Source organism: Oncorhynchus kisutch, linkage group LG18 (genome assembly GCF_002021735.2).
Source record: "Oncorhynchus kisutch isolate 150728-3 linkage group LG18, Okis_V2, whole genome shotgun sequence".
Taxonomy (NCBI): Eukaryota; Metazoa; Chordata; class Actinopteri; order Salmoniformes; family Salmonidae; genus Oncorhynchus; species Oncorhynchus kisutch.
Genome location: NC_034191.2, coordinates 62340368 through 62361354, shown reverse-complemented (window position 1 = coordinate 62361354; position 20987 = coordinate 62340368). Strand labels below are relative to the sequence as shown.

At 44.9% G+C, this 20987-nt stretch overlaps 1 protein-coding gene across 1 annotated transcript in view; it reads right to left on the bottom strand.

Moving 5' to 3' along the window:
* abca4a (ATP-binding cassette, sub-family A (ABC1), member 4a) overlaps positions 1-20987 on the bottom strand; it is a 49471-nt gene that overhangs the window by 19542 nt on the left and 8942 nt on the right. Inside the window, 13 exon segments of the mRNA XM_020508581.2 lie at positions 441-572; positions 842-1028; positions 1899-2213; positions 2538-2742; positions 3050-3271; positions 3525-3747; positions 3946-4122; positions 4421-4626; positions 7668-7865; positions 12193-12309; positions 14997-15136; positions 15591-15843; positions 17984-18073. Coding sequence (XP_020364170.2) covers positions 441-572; positions 842-1028; positions 1899-2213; positions 2538-2742; positions 3050-3271; positions 3525-3747; positions 3946-4122; positions 4421-4626; positions 7668-7865; positions 12193-12309; positions 14997-15136; positions 15591-15843; positions 17984-18073 — 2465 coding nt within the window.

The following is a 20987-nucleotide window of genomic DNA, read 5'->3' as shown; positions in this document are numbered from 1 at the left end:
ACCCCAACAGAGTGGGAAGTTGGGATTTTATGAATCACTCAGCAACATTCTTTTTGCATTACATTCTTGTTTCATTATGATCTTGTCCCAACATACCCACATCAGACCATATAGTCTTTATTAAACCTGTAGACACACAGAACAACATCTTAATCTCCATAGACAGAGATAAATTAGACCTGTTTAGGAAGTACCCCCACCTTACCTCCCCCTCCCCACGCACTAACGCAGGAAGAGAGGGGAGCGAGAGAAGAGACAGAGGCTAAGAGAGATGGACAGAGAGGATGAGGGAAAGAGAAAGAAAATAAGTGTGCAGAGAGAGACATGGACATGGTGGAGAGAAAGACAATAGACAAATGCATCACCACATCTAATCAGTCCTTGTGTCTATATGACTCGTTAACCCACTGAGGCAGCAGGCACTGTAAGAGGTCACCTACTGGTGAAAGAGGATGTTGTGTTGGGGACACATGCCCAGAGAGTGCCTGATGGTGTCCATGTCTGTCCGGATGTCCTTCCCATAGATGGAGGCTGTCCCAGAGGTGGGAGGGAACATCCCCGTCAGGATAGACCTGGTGGAGACCACACAGAGGGACAGAGGATGTAGAGGACAGACAGAGTCACATGGCCAGATCTCACAGTCATAGTCACTACACCTACTGTCACAAAGCTGTCCCCCAACCAGTGGTTCTCAATCTATTTTGGTTGATCACATTCTGCCCAAAGAACCTGCTCATAGGTCAGGTATCCCAGGGGATAGAAGATACCACAGGTTGAGAAACACAGCCCTGAACTGATTCAGATGGTCAAAATGTGAATCATTTGACTGTGGGTGACATACAAGGTGGTGGTCTTCCCAGCTCCATTATGCCCCAGGAAAGCAGTGATCTGGCTCTCATAGAAGGTGATGCTCAGTCCGTCTACCGCAGGTTTTTGTCCCCTACCAAACACCTTGACCAGGTTCTGAACACACACACCCTCCACCAGTCCTGCCGGTTCCCCCTCAAAGTAGGCATGGCTGGGCTGACCTGGGGGGAGAGGTGAGAGGTGAGAGGTTGGAGGTTAGATGTTAAAGGTCATTGGGATAGGAGTTGTGAGGTCAACATCTGATACAATTAATAGATAGAATCCAATATAATCAATACAATCAGATAGATGTGAACAACAAGGTTACCTTGTCAGGGTATTATAGTGTGTCATTCATTTATACAACGTCTACACTGTAGTGTCCACTGATAAGGCTGGAATGGGTGTACTGTTACACAGTTGTTACAGGGTCATGAAATAATGTTGTTTGTCTGTGCTGATAGTGAATAATAACTGTAACAAAGCTGTTTATGTTATTTTTGCCTCACAAAAATAGCAACTTCACATGACCTTCCACCACATTGCATCATGACCTGAAAGACGTTATTTTATCTAGTCACTGTTCATAGCCCTAATCTGACAAATCGTTGCTGATACACCATTGAATGAGATGTCTTAAGAAAAACAATGGCGAACAGTGAAGGTGAAATCAGGGGAAAGGAATGCTGCCACTTTGACTGTGTGAAAGGGAGCGAACCAAACGGGAGCTGAATCACATATTAACTAACTCTGACTGAGGGAAATGTACCAATGTGTCAGTCTGTATTGAGACCCGACCTGGAGAGCAAACACACTCAAGGACAGCGGGTTCCCACACACTGCCTGCCGCTAAGCATTATGGGCCGGGCAAGCAGGCCACAGAGAGAGAGCGAGAGGGAGAGAGCTCTATTGTTTCAAACCTCATCAGCGATTCATCAGAGATGCTGGACTGAGACAAAGAGTCCATGGTCCTGATACTTACATATTTAAAAAAAAATCCACTTAGTTATTCTCTTTAGAAGACAAGTGGATTTATTTGAATGTATTTTTACCCTCTTTTTCTCCATTTTGTTTTTCCTCCTGGTTCTTCTTGTTCTCCTCCTCCTCCTCCTCCTCCTCCTCCTCTGTTTTCCCCTTCCCCAGCCTCTCTCGTTTGTCCTGGTGTTTGCAGGATGGCAGCTCCTCATCTGGTGCCTTAGTCTTCTGCTCGTCACCTGGTTCATGATTGGTCTTCTGCTTCTCTTCAGCCTGGTTTACCAGGTTGTCAAACCTGGGTTTCTCCAACTCTTTTGGCTTTGGGGGTCTGGAGTTGAGCCAATAGGAGGGCAGGATGGGGAAATAAAATGGCCGACTAATTCCATACTGCCCTATAGGAGAACAGAAATAAACACGGAGGCGGTGCTGGTTTTAGAATCCAATCATCAAATAAGACCAATAGTTATGAACATCAACTCCAAAAGTACAAAAGTAACCAACTGGTGCTGAGTTTCAACATTACTCCTTCTATGACGTTCATTATGAGTTTTTGTAACTGATTTAGGCATACTTACTATATGCATTTCTGCCATGAATCATAGCATTATAGCCTGGTCCCAGATCTGTTCGTGCTATCACGTCGACTCCAAACATGGCATGACAAGGAGTGGCATGATGGCACAAACTGGTACCTAGGCTATTAGCATGGTGGTTACCTGGGAAGACGTTGTCGAGGTACCAGGCAAGGACTGCGTAGAGTACAGTATCCAGGGCCATCATAGAGATGGAGGTGAGGAAGGAGTACTCATCCCCCTCCAGAGGGCTGGTCTGGATGTTGTCCCACTGCAGACCCAGACCCTGCTCCTCATAACGGGACAAGTACTCTGTCCCAAAGCCAAACGCCACCTGGGACATCAGGCTCTGAGAGGACAGACATGGAGAGACAGGCCACGGAAGGAACATCAACTGATGTTAGCTGTTGAGATGGTTATCTAAACTGACTGTATGAAATGTTAGTCTTTTTAAAGGTGTAAGACAGCAAAAACATGTCTGGGGTCAGGAGTCACAAGCCACAGTATGTACCAATGTCCATGCTAACATACTGTATCACTTAGAACGAATGCCAATACATTTCTTCATGCTAAGTGATATGCTAGTGTGGATATTGAAACACAGCTAGAAGAGTAAAGAATGTGTCCCAGGGGGGACTTATACGGAGGTTACACACCGCCATGATCTTGTCATCCTTGGTGATGCGGTCCTGCCATGCAAAGCAGAGGATGTGGGGCAGGTAGAGGGTGAAGTAGATGATACCGCTGCAGGCTGCAGCCAGGTTGGCCTTGTTAAAGAAGACACTGAGTAGGAAACACTGCATGATGGTGGCCGTGGTGAAGGTTAGCAGAAACAGGAACAGGATCAGAGGGTTGCTGTAGTTCAACACCTTACCACCCTGGAGGACAGAATAAAGAATTGAATTGAGTCCCTATTTGCGTCATGCACAAAGGAGAAGTTACACATCGAATTCACATATAATTGGGGGACAAAAGTAAAAAGTTCTAGCTTATTTTCCAAATCTTCCACTAGAGGTCACAACAGTACATTCAAAACAGCAGCCTTCTGAGAGGCTCTGATCTATGACATAAATTAACATTGACCAACTAGCCATTTTGGTCATTTACAACTTGAAGCCAATTAGGACTGACCATAATGATCACAGTGAGCAGGGAAGTGCTGGCAGCCATCATGAGGAAGCTGTCTATGAACCATGTGACCCACAGAACCCCATTGGTGACCCCCATGGTCTTCAGGGTCTCTTTGAGCCTGAGCTCCTTCTCCAAGACGATGCTCTTCACAGTCATAGACACTGAGTAGACCCACGCCAGCACCATGAAGATGGGGAAGCAACGGTTCAATGTCAGCATGAAGCTAGAGGAGGAGAGGTGGTTCGAGAAAAGAAAGGGAAAGAGGAAAGGTGGAAAAGAGAGAGAGAAGACGAAAAATAGGAAAGGGGGGAAGATAGAGAGGATATAAAAATGATGGGGGTAATCGATGAGAAATGACCATCAAAAAATGTCATTTCTAAATGCAACAATAACATTTAACATTGACAGGCGTGTCACTCACAGGTCGTCCACGTAGCATGGGTACGGCATCTGTTGTAGGTAGACACCGAGGGGCCAGTCCTTGCCTGTCTGGGTCCTGATGATGCCATGCTCTATCATGTCCTGCAGATAGGCAAACCCCCCCCACACGTAACGGAGATCATCCACAGGGTCGGCCCTAGGACCAGGGTCCCAGTATCTGTGGCCAGAGGGAAAGACATAAGGAAGAGAGGGGTATATCTGAGGGCTTGATCTGCATTTAAGCATTTGGATTTTTTTATTTTTTTTTAAATGGATATGTTTGTCACTAAGTTACCTAACAAAGACAAATTCCACACTGGGCACCATACCTGAAAATCCCATTAATCCCATTTCAAGTAAGAGTTGCTTATGTTGCAAAACAGTTCATACAAGCATCATGATCTTGAAAGTAACCCTGATGAGTACGTAAGGTAAGGTCAAATCCACTCATTCATTAGGGAGTTATGTACACTTACCTGTCCTTGATCTTATTGGTGCGCTCCACTGAGTCGATGTCCATGCGGATCTTGAACCGGACATGGGGTGGAACCTTGGTGGTCCAGGGGTAGGTGTCCATGAAGACCAGGCCAGCCCAGAACTTACTCTCCCCCATCAGACTCAGAGCTCTGTGGGTCATCTGCTCCTCATCGTTCAGCCCAGAGAACTTATCCAGGATCAGACACTGTGGAAAGAAATTCATGGATTAGGTACAGTGCATTTGGAAAGTATTCAGACCCCTTCCCTTTTTCCACATTTTGTTACGTTACAGCCTTATTCTAAAATTGATTAAAAAAATAATATTTATCTTCAATCTACACACAATACCCCATAATGACAAAGTGAAAACAGGTTTGTACAATTTTTGCAAAAGTATTTAAAAGAATACAGAAATACCTTATTTACGTAAGTATTCAGACCCTTTGCTATGACACTCAAAATATAGCTCAGGTACATCATGTTTCCATTGATCATTCTTGAGATGTTTCTACAACTTGAGATGTTTCTACAACTGTGGTAAATTCAATTGATTGGACATGATTTGGAAAGACATACCTGTCTATATAAGGTCCCACAGTTGACAGTGCATGTCAGAGCAAAAACCAAGCAATGAGGTCGAAGGAATTGTCTGTAGAGCTTCGAGACTGCATTGTATCGAGGCACAGATCTGGGGAAAGCAACCAGAACAATTCTGCAGCATTGAAGGTACCCAAGAACACAGTGGCCTCCATCATTCTTAAATGAAAGAAGTTTGGAACCACCAAAACTCTTCCTAGAGCTGGCTGCCCGGCCAAACTGAGCAATCGAGGGAGAGGGGCCTTGGTCAGGGAGAGACCAAGAACCCGATGGTCAGTCTGACAGAGCTCCAGAGTTTCTCTGTGGCGATGGGAGAACCTTCCAGAAGGACAAACATCTCTACAGCACTCCACCAATCAGGCCTTTATGGTAGAGTGGCCAGACTGAAGCCACTTCAGGCACATGACAGCACACTTGTAGTTTGTCAAAACACACAAAACAAACAAGATTCTCTGGTCTGATGAAACCAAGATTGAACTCTTTGGCCTGAATGCCAAGAGTTACGTCTGGAGGAAACCTGGAACCATCCCTACGGTGAAGATTGGTGGTGGCAGCATCATGTTGTGGGGATGTTTTTCAGCGGCAGGGACTGGGAGATTAGCCAGGATCGAGCGAAAGATGAACGGGGCAGTACAGAGAGATCCTTGATGAAAACCTGCTCCAGAGCGTTCAGGACCTTAGACTGGGACAAAGGTTCACCTTCCAACAGGACAACCACCCTTAGCACACGGCCAAGACAACGCAGGAGTGGCTTCTGAACAAGTCTCTGAATGTCCTTGAGTGGCCCAGCCAGAGCCCGTTCTTGAACCCGATCTAACATCTGGAGAGACCTGAAAATAGCTGTGCAGCAACGCTCCCCATCCAACCTGACAGAGCTTGAGAGGTTCTGCAGAGAAAAATGGGAGAAGCTCCCCAAATATGGGTGTGCCAAGCATGTAGCTTCATACCCAATGAGACTCGAGGCTGTAATCGCTGTCAAAGGTGCTTCAACAAAGTACTGAGTAAAGGGTCTGAATACTTAAGTAAATGTAATATTTCAGTTTTTATTTATTTATTTTAGCTTCGTCGTTATGGGGTATTGTGTGTAGATTGATGATGGAAAAAACAATTTAATAAATTTTAGAATAAGGCTGTAACATAACAAAATGTGTCAAGAGTGAAGGGGTCTGAATACTTTCCGAAGGCACCGTACCTTGACTGCCATGTAGGTACAGTATTAACATAAACTTGAATTTGGAAGGGGGAACCATAACATTTGTGGGGCATTTTGGTTTCTATATGAGGAAGAATAACACACACACCACCCCACCCCATCAGGTCCTAATTGGGGCCACCAGTGTTTGTGGATTGTGGACTTGGACATGGGTTCCCATCCAGGGGGCTAGGGGGGGGGGGGGGGGGGGGCACTAAGGCCAGTGTTGGCTAGGGGGCCCGAGTTCAGATCCACTCTCATCCACTCTGACACCTCACCACCAGGCCTCCTATTGCAGCTGCTCCTCATCTGATTGAGCCATTTAACAAAACACTACCTATTACCACCATGGAGGTCCTGCATGGGCCCAGGGGGAAGAACTGAGACAAACAGAACCACCAAGACACACACATGCAGAGGAATGCACGCAAACACACACAAACATGCACACACAGACGCGCACACACACACTCATTAAGACTGCATAACAAACCATACACACACACTCATTAGTTTGCATCACCCCTCCCTAATAGCCTCCAATGACAAAACTGTTGCTACACTCTTCAATCAGACTATGCCATTGCTGTGCTGTACACAAGCCCATCGGATTCCGTAGACTGCGTTCATTGTGGCGGAGCTGAAAGAGGGTGGTAAGACTGACAGCTGTAGCGAATTGGGCTAAATCGGGCCGGTCTACTCTGTCACACTGAAGTGCTGTAAGCCTCACGGAAGATAAAGACAGAGGGGCCATGCGATCCACACAGTGAGGACCAGGGTGCCATTTTACCCCATTCTGCCACCCCTGGGGCAAGAGGCCTTACCTGCTTACGCTGATTAGTATCGAGGGGGCGAGGGGCGAGTTGAACTGTTCCCAAAGTGCTTTGAGGGGCCGAGGGGTGAGTTACACAGTTTGGCCTACTCAGATGGAGTGTCCTCGGAGAGACAGTGAAGGGAGAAAGGCCCGGGTGGGTTTTCTACCCTCCACTAGATTAGTAGGGTACAAAAGAGACTGACAGCTTTGCTTGTTGTTCTCCCTCTCCCCCTCCTGAGCAGATTTACATGTCTTTAGTAAGGGGCAAATTAGAAGGCCATTGAAAGGCCATACAGCGATCGTATGCTTATATCACATAGAGTGTGTATTGAGTGGGTGTTGTTGTCTGGAACTGATTCATGTTTATAGAAAGCAACAAGCGACAGGTCTGAGAACTCTGCTCAATATTTTCTTGTGGAGAAAACCTGCGAATTTGGACGTTTGGCATTTTGTATTGAGAAAGACAATGCAGATTCTGGTGAAAAGCTATAAAAAAAAGTATCAAACCCATGAATCAAAAGACCAAGGGTTATGTTTCCGAAAATATAGTCTCGTGGTCGTCAATCCCCACCATTGTGAATGAAATCTACCATAGCTTGCAGCCCAGCCCACTCTAGTCCTGTCCCAGTCCTGACCAGCTCACCTCTCCATACTGGTTCATCATACGGATGACTTGGTCTGTGAAGTTGAAGACATTCCTCCAATCAAAGTTGGCCATGTCATAGTCCCTGTCTTCTATTGGCCTGTTGTACAGGAAGTTGAGGATGTGTTTTGAGGAGAACTCTGTGTCCTGTAGACTCCTGTCAATGTAGTCCCTCACCGTGGGATTCCGTATGGTATCCTGTGGGGGGGGGGGGGGGGTGGGAGAGAATCACCATACTTTAATGAAGACAGCTTGTCCATCTTAGCAGGGGAGCTCAACCATTTCCAGGCCCAGGGACAAGTACTTGTCTGTGGTGACCTAAACTCCAGAACTGGACAAGAACCTGACACCTTCAGCACACGGGGGGAAAGCACCTACTGTACCTTCATACCCCTTGACTTGTTCCACATGCTGTTGTGTTATAGCCTGAATTCAAAATGTATTTAATACAATATATAATCTCCCCCATCTACACACAATACCACATAATGACAAAGTGAAAGCATGTTTTTTTTTCAACAGAAATATCTCATTCACATAAGTATTCATACCCCTGAGTCAATACATGTTAGAATCATCTTTGGCAGTGATTACAGCTGTGCATCTTTCTGGTTAAGTCTCTACGAGCATTCCACACCTAGATTGTACAATATTATTATTTAAAAATTCTTCAAGCTCTGTCAAGCTGGTTGTTGTTCATTGCTAGACAGCCATTTTCAAGTCTTTCCTTAGATTTCAGTCAAAACTGTAACTAGGCCACTCAGCAACATTCAATGTCGTCTTGGTAAGTAACTCCAGTGTGATTTGGCCTTTTGTTTTAGGTTATTATTCTGCTGAAAGGTGAATTCATCTCCCAGTGTCTGGTGGAAAGCAGACTGAAACAGTTTTTTGCCCGTGCTTAGCTCTATTCTGTTACTTTAATCATTAAAAAAACTCCCTAATCCTTACCGCTGCTACTCGCTGTTTATTATTTATGCATAGTCACTTCACCCCAACATACATGTACAAATTACCTCAACTAACCTGCAACCCAGCACACTGACTCTCTTCCGGTATCCCCTGTAAATAGCCTCTTTACTATTATTTACTGTTGTCATGATGTTGGCCTGGGGGCTAGGTTTATGACAGTCATAAATACCTCTTCCCCCCTTTTTCCTCTCTCTACCCTACTGATGTTACATTTGTAAAACCCTTGGTTAACATAGAGATTCTGGAGATTCTGGGAACATCAGAAGGTGGGGAAAAATGAACTATATTCTGATAATCCGACCAACTGAACATATGCAGTGGTACTTAATGAATATGATGTCAGTTCGGTTGTCATCTGAGACATTCTCATCAATGATAAGATGACATTGTCACGCCTTGGTCTTAGTATTTTGTGTTTTCTTTAATTATTTGTTCAGGCCAGGGTGTGACATGGGTTTGTGTGTTGTGTTTCGTATTGGGGTTTGTAGTATTTGGGATCGCGGCTGATTAGGGGTGTTGTATAGGCTTGGCTGCCTGAGGCGGTTCTCAATCAGCAGTCAGGTGCTTCTCGTTGCCTCTGATTGGGAACCGTATTTAGGTAGCCTGAGTTCGCTTTGTCTTTCGTGGGTGATTGTTCCTGTCTCTGTGTAGTGTTCACCAGATAGGCTGTAATAAGTTTCACGTTCCGTTTGTTGTTTTTGTATTTATAAGTTATTTCATGTATCGCCGTTTTCTTCATTAAAGATCATGATTAACCACCACGCTGCATTTCGGTCCGACTCTTTCAACAAACGAAGAACGCCGTTACAGACATAAACTCTACAGTGGAAAGTCTGCACATCAGTTATCGGATTCACATGGAATTGTTGTTCAATTTCAATGTTTGAATATGAAATTATTCGTGAAATTATTATGAAATTATTCGTGATGGGATGAAATGTGATTTTAGCTTCTAAATGTGAGATTTGGGTTTTCATAAGATAGGGCTCTGCTCAATCAGTGGCCTGCCCCTGTGAAGGGACATGGGCTATAAAACTTTTCAAACACACCCTCCTCTCCCTTCCTATAGTAGCCCTTGACGACAATAAAACCTGCTGTTCCGAGGACGTGAGGACGATGGTCCGAAGTCAGAATGGTTCAGATAATAACTACAGAACGAAGCCAACATCAGCGTGAGCTTTGGTTGCGAATGGTATGAACTTTGAACTCTTATTCACCTCCTAGCCGTTGAGTTAGCAACAGCCGCTGCAAACGAGGGTTAGGAAGGAACAGACAGAGTATCCCATCTATCACACAACGACGTTACTACAACGTATTCAATTGACAACCTGAGACATTCTTCAAAGAACTCGGTTGGGCAACACCGCCTTCCATCTACCACCAACCTACTGAAGCGCAGCTCAAAGTACATTTTTATTGCATTTTCCTTTTCCAAATGGGCGGTAATTTAGAATGCATAAGATACTGTATTTACGATAGCACAGCTTCGCCCTTTGTTCCTCAGTCTTCCCGCTCTTTCACTCAAACCCAGCCCCTTTTCTTTTGTGTAACAAGCTGTCATATCTGTTCCGCCCGCTAGGGACATTTTCCTTTATGACTTCATTTGTAATCAAGTTATGATTTAATTATGTGTATGTGTAATTCTGTGTGATTAGTTAGGTATTTAGTAAATAAATAATTAAACCCAATTTTATATTGCTGGTTCAACTTGTTAGCCAGGGTTCGTGCAGATAACCAAGAATTTACAACTTTCAGATGAGACTGAATTAAGATGACGATTAATATTGACTGCTATTGATGTAAAATATTACTAGGTCTTTAAGAGTTTATTCGGAAGATAACAGCTCTATAAATATTATTTTGTGGTGCCTGACTCTATAGTTAATTACATTTACATGATTAGCTCAATCAGGTAATATTAATTACGGAGAAATTATTTTATAGAATAGGATGTCATATCACTTAATCCGGCATAGCCAAAGACACGACACTGTGTTACTTCTTATAATTTTTTACTTTAGTTTATTTGGTAAATATTTTCTTAACTCTTCTTGAACTGCACTGTTGGTTAAGTAAGCATTTCACGGTAAGGTCTACACTTGTTGTATTCGGCACATGTGACAAATAAAGTTTGATTAGATTTTTGATTTGATCTGCTGTTTCTGTCCCTAATCAAGGAGGGCCGACAGCAGCACACAAATAATTATACCTACTTTGGCCTAAACATCAACACCACAGGTAACTTCCACAAGGCTGTGAACGATCTACGAGACAAGGCAAGAAGGGCTTTCTATGCCATGAAAAGGAACATAAAACTCAATATCCCGATTTTTTATTTCAATCAGTTATAGAACCCATGGTTGTGCAGTCTGGGGTCCACTCATCAACCAAAAATGTACACATAGCGACAGATACCCAGTTTAGACTCTGCATGCAGAATTCTGCAAAAAAATATCTTTCATGTACAACGGAAAACCCCAAACAATGCATAAAGAGCAGAATTAGGACTACACCTGCTAATTATAAAAATCCAGAAACGAGCTGTTAAATTCTACAACCAGAAATCTGGCCCTATCTGGCCCTAAACAGAGAATACATCGTAACATAATACCTGACCACTGTGACAGACCCAAAATTGCTATTGAAAGAGCCGCCATAGTCAGCCCACTTCCTCCTGCCAACGGTAAGACCTTATTAGACACACATATTTTACACAGACCCACAAAGAATTTGCAAACAAATTAAACATTGATAAACTCCCATATCTATTAGGCATAATACAGTGCAATCCCAGAATAAATATTTGAGTGCAATGTTTGTTGTTGATGTTACGTTGTTTTTTGTTCGTTCACATTGTTTAATTCACTTGTTTTGGCAATGTAAGACTATGTTTCCCATGAGAGAGAGAGAGAGAGAGAGAGAGAGAGAGAGAGAGAGAGAGAGAGAGAGAGAGTGAGAGAGAGAGAGAGAGTGAGAGAGTGAGAGAGAGAGAGAGAGAGAAAGAAAGAGAGGGAGGGAGAAAGAAAGAGAGAGAGAAAGAAAGAGAGCGAGAGAAAGAAAGAGAAAGAGAGAGAGAGAAAGAGAGAGAGAGACAGAGAAGATAGGGGAGATAAGAGCTATTGAGTGGAATAACAACATGAAGTTACACAGGAACGCCAGCTCTCTCTGCCTTGGGACAGCATGAGACTAGAACCCTCATGAGAAAGGTATGGGGGAAGAAATTATTTAGGACTAAACAGACATATATCATAGTTTATACAGGGCGAATTTGTAAAGATATACAACTTAGTTTGCCACAGCTGACATTATTTAAACATCTTATAGAGGCCGAACTCTGACAAAACCATAGCAGGCGTGGAGGGACATTAAAGTTATGTCATTTCACACCAAAACTGGGTCAATGGATTATTTTGAGATAACAATGATAGTTAGTTTGAATTGACCATGTTGGTGTTTATAGAGTGTGTTTATAGAGTGTATGGGACTGTAGACTCAGTTAGTTTGAATGTACCATGTTGGTGTTTATAGAGTGTATGGGATTGTAGCCTTTCCTTACCCTGATCATGTTCATCTGAACGCTGTCCTGGAAGAAGGCCCAGACCTGAGGGCCCACCTCCTCCCAGGCCCGACCCATGGTCCTCAGCCTCTCCAGCTCCTCAAATGTGGTGTTGGCCTAGAGGACACACACACACACGCACACACACACACAAACACACACACACATATATCAGCACACACATATATCAGCACACACACATACTCACGTACGCTCAGGCAGCATGCATATATGCATGTATGAACACCCACACAGACACACATAGACACACACACTCACACACACTACACATGCACAAGAATACACACACACTATTTCTAGTTGCATACCAATCAAACTTTATATTGCCTGTGAAAATAACCAAAGATATCGATTATGATTTAGCATACTCTACAATGTGTATAGCCTGTCCTACAGCGTTCTGTGGTACACACATACCAAGGGAGGCTGACTGTTGCAATTACATGAATGCGTGTGATAAAAGCATGGAAAAGGGTGGAAAAGCAACACCCAATTAAACACCTTCCTCTTGTGTCTCAGATCTCTGCTGACAAAGGGACAATGAGGGACAATGAGGTTGGTGACAATTGGCCGAACGCATTCAGCTTGGCTACCGATTCACCCTGTTCCCACAGGATCCCACAAAGAGAAGCCTCAAGGATCAAACACCAAATTGAGACTGGATGCAGGATTCTGCAAAAATATCCTCAGTGTACCACGTAAAACACCAAATAAGGCATGCAGAGCAGAATTAGGTCGATACCCAGAAAAGGTCGAAATCCAGAAAAGAGACATTAAATTCTACAACCACCTAAAAGGGGCGGCAGCTTAGTGGTTAGAGCGTTGGGCCAGTAACCAAAAGGTTGCTGGATTGAATCCCCGAGCTGACAAGGTAAAAATCTGTCGTTCTGCCCATGAACAAGGCAGTTAACCCACTGTTCCTAGGCTGTCATTGTAAATAAAAATGTGTTTTTAACTGACTTACCTAGTTAAATAAAGGATAAATACAATTTTAAAAAAGGAAGCAATTCCCAAACCTTCCATAACAAAGCCATCACCTATAGAGAGATTAACCTTGGGCTCTGTACACGAACACAAACAGACCCCCACAGAGCCCCAGGACAGCAACACAATTAGACCCAACCAAATCATGAGAAAATAAAAATATAATTACTTGACACATTGGAAAGAATTAACAAAAAAAACTGAGCAAACTAAAATGCTACTTGGCCCTAAACAGAGAGTACACAGTGGCAGAATACTATGTACAGTCTCAGTGAGAAGAGCCCTGCTATTGAGAAAGGCCGCTGTAGGCAGACCTGGCTCTCAAAAGAAGACAGGCTATGTGCCCACTGCCCACAACATGAGGTGGAAACTGAGCTGCACTTCCTAACCTCTTGCCAAAAGCATGACCATATTAATGACACATATTTCCCTCAGATTACACAGATCCACAAAGAATTTGAAAACAAACCCAATTTTGATAAACTCCCATATCTATTGGGTGTTATACAACGGGTGGGTCAAATCCTGAATGCTGATTCAAAAGATCATTCCAGCCGGTGTCTTTTCCACAAGTTACCACAAGCTAAATCGTTAAAATGCCTATTTACTCTGTTCCATCTGACTGGGCAATCCACTGTCTCATCAGCCCAGGTAGGGAAGTTATAAACTTGATCTCCACTATAATAAGTGTGAGGGAAAAAAACAACCTGTCCCTCATTTTAAGGTCAACCTATTCTTTTTAAAATATATTTGTTTAATGAGACATGCAGGTGAGCTGGTTCTACTCTTTTTCGCCTTTGTCTGGTGTTTTGTGGTGGAAAACTGAGCGGGTCGAGCATAAAACATCAACCCTGTTACCCATAGAGGGTCAGGTTAGAAATGTTTTTGTTGTTGTTGTGAAGCTTGCACTCAATTCCCCTCCCTGTTGCACACAACACACTCCTGTCCTCCTGTCACAAGGGGCTGCATGGCAGGTTTAGTCGTCAAACCTGTTACAGTCAACACTGGTTTTTTGGGGGGGGGGCACATAATAGGCACTTACGACAGAATGTTCAAATGAGGTGAAATAAAAGGTTTTGTTTTTCCCCCCCACCAAGTTACACTACTCAAAAGGGGTCAGTTCAAGGAGGGGGTCATCAGGTCTGGAGGAGGAAGGGATGGAGAAATGAGGGAGAGTGTAGGCCATGTTTTGGTATGTGCAGCAGACTGATGGCTTAACCCGTAGTTCCCTTCCATGCAATTAACATCCAGATCTGAGGGAAATGGAAGACAAAGAGGGCACTAAAGGTCGGGGGAGAGGAAGCTGGTGTGTGTGTGTGTGTCTGTGTGTCAACGTGTGTGTGCGTGCGTGTGAGTGTGACCCTCACAGTGTCAGGCTCTGCTTACATAACAAGAGGAGGAGAATACAAGGCAACGGAGTGTGTCACGGTTACTATGTGTAGTAGACGATACAGATGTGTGCTCCTATTGTGATACACCCAGCCGTGACTCCTAGGCCCTACAGGCTTCTTACAGACATGTCTATACAGCAACACTCTACGGAACGCCAAGCCCTGATTCCCAAATTCCTAAATACTGCCGTGTGTTCAGAACAAAGATGACTGTTTAACAAGTCTGTCACCATCTATTGAACAATCTGCAATGGATGTTCATGTTTCTAACACTTCTGTCTCCTGATTAACTCACCTTGTTTCCCAAGTCTAAAATGATGAATTGACTAAATCCAGCAGACTCCGCTACAATATAGTGTGAATCATCCCTAGTCTACAACATGCATTCGCTGTATGTAGCTCCCTTACGTTTCTGATGATCTTTCTGACGGCTGGGGAGTCGGGTGCGTAGAGGATCTTCCCCATGATCATGGGCTTGACAGAGCTCCACATGATCCTGGTGATGGGATTGGACTCTAGCTCCTTCATCAGATCATTACAGAACGGAGCTGGGGAATAAGACAGTACAGAACTTTTGTAGAAACGTAGAGAGGATTGAGAGAACCTATAACCCCGTGATTGGGTTAAACTCCAACTCCTGCATCAGATCAGAACAGACTTTGGGATAAGACAGGAGAGAACGGTAAAGACTCTCAGGTCAAGCAATACTTTTTTTTTTTTATCTCAAGAGACAAGTAAAGCAGACTAGATAAAACGACCTGTCCCATAATACCACTGAATTTCGACTGAATTTATACGGAAAATGCAATGCCTTTCCTGCTCCCAATCAGCTGCTATATTTGGCGTAGTCGGCAGAGGAGAGGGGCTGAATGCTGACCCAGTGACTGAATGCTGACCCACTGGCGGTGTGACTGTAGGTGTACTGTCCCTGCCTCTATCTGTCTCTTCATTAACATGAAACTAGCTACTATATTAGTGGCTCATTACTCTATTAGTACTCACTGGCGGTATGGTCGTAGGTGTACTGTCCCTGTCCTCCCCGGGTGCTATCGTTGATCCCCATGAAGGCCTTGTAGTTGTTGTCCTCATACCAGTTGAAGGAGGCCACCCGAGAGAAGCCCCCCTCCATGTAGCCACACACCAGGCTGGACACAGCCCCCATCAGCTGTCTGAAAGATGGAGGAGAGCCCACCTGGGACTGGAGCAGGGGGGACATCACCTCCACCAGCGCTTTGGAGCTGTTCCTCTCTGACAACTGGGGGGTGAGGTAGGGGAGGGTGTTGTTATTTAGAAACTGTATGTAAATTATGACTCTGAATCATGTATGACAGGGTTATATAATGTGACCAAATAGAAGGATATGTACAGCCATATTAGGTTCTTTAGGTTATCTGTCAACAAAGTTTTCCCTCTAAATGAATCACAACAAACTAAAGAGATTCCAAAGGGAGGAGGGGTGGGTTGTAGGGGGGGAGAAGGGATTGTCCAGTATAGGTCCCTGAGGGCCCATTAGAACCAGGGGAGGTGTTGAGAGTGTGTACTACAGTGCTCCTGACAACCACTCTTAACAAACAGCCACAGTAATGGGACAGCACCACAGTGTTTACATAGAAACCACAGTAATGGGACAGCACCACAGTGTTTACATAGAAACCACAGAAATGGGACAGCACCACAGTGTTTACATAGAAACCACAGTAATGGGACAGCACCACAGTGTTTACATAGAAACCACAGTAATGGGACAGCACCACAGTGTTTACATAGAAACCACAGTAATGGGACAGCACCACATAGTTTACATAGAAACCACAGTAATGGGACAGCACCACAGTGTTTACATAGAAACCACAGTAATGGGACAGCACCACAGTGTTTACATAGAAACCACAGTAATGGGACAGCACCACAGTGTTTACATAGAAACCACAGAAATGGGACAGCACCACAGTGTTTACATAGAAACCACAGTAATGGGACAGCACCACAGTGTTTACATAGAAACCCCAGTAATGGGACAGCACCACAGTGTTTACATAGAAACCCCAGTAATGGGACAGCACCACAGTGTTTACATAGAAACCACAGTAATGGGACAGCACCACAGTGTTTACATAGAAACCACAGAAATGGGACAGCACCACAGTGTTTACATAGAAACCACAGTAATGGGACAGCACCACAGTGTTTACATAGAAACCACAGTAATGGGACAGCACCACAGTGTTTACATAGAAACCACAGTAATGGGACAGCACCACATAGTTTACATAGAAACCACAGTAATGGGACAGCACCACAGTGTTTACATAGAAACCACAGTAATGGGACAGCACCACAGTGTTTACATAGAAACCACAGTAATGGGACAGCACCACAGTGTTTACATAGAAACCACAGTAATGGGACAGCACCACAGTGTTTACATAGAAACAACAGCAATGATACAGCACTGCAATGTTTACATAAAAACCACAAAGGAAATGTCAGAGAAGATTGATTTAATTCCACTCCTTTGAAGATATTTTTGGTGGTTTCTTCTACATTGGAAGACACATACTGTAGCTAACACTACTTCTAGACTGAACAGAAATTGAGAAAAGGAGAGTTTCTGTTCTAGCCAACAGAGCAGTGGGATATCTGAGGCAGAGTTTCCACTCAGCTGGCTGGCCTATCTACTGTACAGCTACAGTGTTCGGTTTATGGAACCAGACAAAAATGGAACTTTGAAAATGACCGACTGGCGTCACGTCTTTTGTCACCGGGCGGCAGACAAGAATCCAGACGGCCCCACCAACAGGATGTTACCTCTGCAGAATGTCTTCTTGCGCCCTCCCCCCGCCTCCCTCTCCCTGCAATCACCACTTCCCCTGGGGCATCCACCTGACCCGTCAACCTTTGACATTTGTCTGAGGCCCTCACCTGTGCTATAACCCTCACTTACAGCTGTCCGGACAGATTGCCTGTTGATTTATCTGTTTCTGCATCCCAAATGGCACCCTAATCCGTAAAAAGCTTTGTGATTCACGTCTGTAAATGTGCTCTACAAATGTAAATATTATTATTATTGCTTTTGACTATTGCCCATAGGACTCTGGTCAAAAGTAAGGGTTAGGGTGTCACTTGGGACACAGCCTGTGAATGGGGCTCCATGTTGAGACTAAAGGTTTATTAGGGCTGGATTTAGCCTTCCTCATACGCACTCGTGATATCCCTGCCGTCTGTGTTTGCGTAAAGACCCGAGCAGGGAGGAAGCAGTGGTTTCCTGAGGGATAGAAATATAGTGGTGGGTGAACTTTGGGATGGATGATGGTTCTAACGGTGGTAGGGTTGACCTCTGGTAGTTTTAGAGGCGGTGGAGAGAATTGTGTGTGCGCGCGCGTGTGTTTGCCTACCTCTCGCAGCTTTTCGTAGGTGGCAGAGAGTACTCTGGCCCAGAAGTGTAGGTCAACACCGCTGGAGTGGTTATCCAACACCCGGGGAAGCTGGAAGGAGGAAAAGAGCTGTCAAAATGACTGTCATGTCCTTACCAACAGTGGCGATGCGTCAATCAGGGCAGATGGATAATGCTTGTTTTGAGCACTACCTGTTTAGCAGAAAAAAATACAATATTATTTTATACTTTTTTTGGTACCTGCTTGGCATGTCATTTTGGCATTAATACGAGTCACATATCAGTTTGCAAACAATGTTAAATAAATAAATCATTGAGTTCATAAAGCAGGATACAAACATGGTCTCTTTTTTACTTTCTTGAGTAAGGCAGCTCCAAAATGCTGTATGGAGTTGGCAGTGTTCTCTAGTTGCACCGTGATTGGCTCAGTGTTCTGTCACTCATGGGGACACTGCAAAATCTATGCGTAGAGCTGGAAAATTCAAGCCCCTTGGGTGCTGCCATAGACATTAGAAGTGCCCATTCAAAAAGGCTCAAGGTCATTGGCCACAGATAAAATGACGTCAAATCACGTTATATCTACAGTAGCTTTGATTGGATTGGATCATGTCAACATTATACTTTCAAAATCTTAGTTACTGTAGCAAGCTAGACAAGCAGTCATGCTTATGCATCAAGTCAGCAGTCTACTGGCAAATCCATTTTAATCATTGTCATATGAAGAGAAATTATAGATACAATTTATCAGCCATTGGACAAAAACATTACACAAAAAGTTGGAAATTGCAAAATCAACAATGAGTGCTAAGGCGCCACTGCAGCCCTGGGTTCGATCTCAGGCTGTGTCACAGCTGGCTGTGACCGGGAGACCCATGATGCGGCGCACAATTAGCCCAGCGTCGTCCGGGTTAGGAGAGGGTTTGGCTGGCCGGGATGTCCTTGTCCCATCGTGCTCTAGCAACTCCTTGTGGCTGGCCGGGATGTCCTTGTCTCATCGTGCTCTAGCAACTCATTGTGGCTGGCCGGGATGTCCTTGTCTCATCGTGCTCTAGCAACTCCTTGTGGCTAGCCGGGATGTCCTTGTCCCATCGTGCTCTAGCAACTCCTTGTGGCTAGCCGGGATGTCCTTGTCCCATCGTGCTCTAGCAACTCCTTGTGGCGGGCCGGGATGACCTTGTCCCATCGTGCTCTAGCAACTCCTTGTGGCGGGCCGGGATGTCCTTGTCACATCGTGCTCTAGCAACTCCTTGTGGCTGGCCCGGGATGTCCTTGTCTCATCGTGCTCTAGCAACTCCTTGTTGCGGGCCGGGATGTCCTTGTCCCATCTTGCTCTAGCAACTCCTTGTGGCTGGCCGGGATGTCCTTGTCTCATCGTGTTCTAGCAACTCCTTGTGGCTGGCCGGGATGTCCTTGTCTCATCGTGCTCTAGCAACTCCTTGTGGCTGGCCGGGATGTCCTTGTCCCATCGTGCTCTAGTAACTCCTTGTGGCGGGCCGGGATGTCCTTGTCTCATCGTGCTCTAGCAACTACTTGTGGCGGACCGGGATGTCCTTGTCTCATCGTGCTCTAGCAACTCCTTGTGGCTGGCCGGGATGTCCTTGTCTCATCGTGCTCTAGCAACTCCTTGTGGCTGGCCGGGATGTCCTTGTCTCATCGTGCTCTAGCAACTCCTTGTGGCGGGCCGGGATGTCCTTGTCTCATCGTGCTCTAGCAACTCCTTGTGGCTGGCCGGGATGTCCTTGTCTCATCGTGCTCTAGCAACTCCTTGTGGCGGGCCGGGATGTCCTTGTCTCATCGTGCTCTAGCAACTCCTTGTGGCTGGCCGGGATGTCCTTGTCTCATCGTGCTCTAGCAACTCCTTGTGGCGGGCCGGGATGTCCTTGTCTCATCGTGCTCTAGCAACTCCTTGTGGCGGGCCGGGATGTCCTTGTCTCATCGTGCTCTAGCAACTCCTTGTGGCTGGCCGGGATGTCCTTGTCTCATCGTGCTCTAGCAACTCCTTGTGGCGGACCGGGATGTCCTTGTCCCATCGTGTTCTAGCAACTCCTTGTGGCGGGCCGGGCGCCTGCAAGTTGTCTTCTGTCGTCTGTTCGACAGTGTTTCCTCCGACACATTGGTGCGTCTGGCTTCCGGGTTAAGCGAGCAGTGTGTCAAGAAGCAGTGCGGCTTGGCTCTCGACCTTCATCGAGTCCGTAGGGGAGTTGCAGCGACGAGACAAGATTGTAACTACAAATTGGATATCACAAAAAATGTCCAGAAAAGTTTGAATACATTGGCCATGCTGTCAACGCAGCATGACTTCTGCCTCATTAAAAACAACTGGAAACTCAGAACTGGGAAATCTCAGACTTCAGTGAGTTCAAGACAACTGGGAGCTTGGATTAAACTAGCTCTTACTGCGAAAATACAAAATATTATTTTGAACGGTCATCCAACTTGGAATTCCAAGTCAGGATTTCAGGCCTCTTTCTAGAAGCCACAAGAAGGACCGCCGGACCACCTTCCTGATCAAGTGAGCACAGCACAATGTATTTTATGCTGCTGCATAAATGATGTAATATGCCAGGGAGATATGTATACTGTAGCTAAGAAAGTAATACTAAGTGTTTGTTGTATGGTAAGCTGTTAGTAGCCCATGTGCCTCACCCTAATAATTTGGTCCCTGTCCTCCCTCATAACGTAGCCTACTGTTCTGACTTGGTCAATCAATAAAATGCATTTATAAAGCCCTTTTACATCAGCCTAAAACCCCATACAGCAAGCAATGCAGATGTAGAAGCACGGTGGTGCACATGTAGCATATAACCTGTTTTAGAGAAATCTAATCATTGAATACTGTATGCTCATTAATGTCTTAATCGAAATTACGGATTGCCTCTAATCCGCTCGTCATTCCCTTATGCCCACATAGGAACAGAGAATGCACCAAATCTGCTGAACAGTGCATTGTTGTCATCTTCTGTATCCTAAACTACAGTATCTCCAGTAACTGTTTCTTCCAGGGA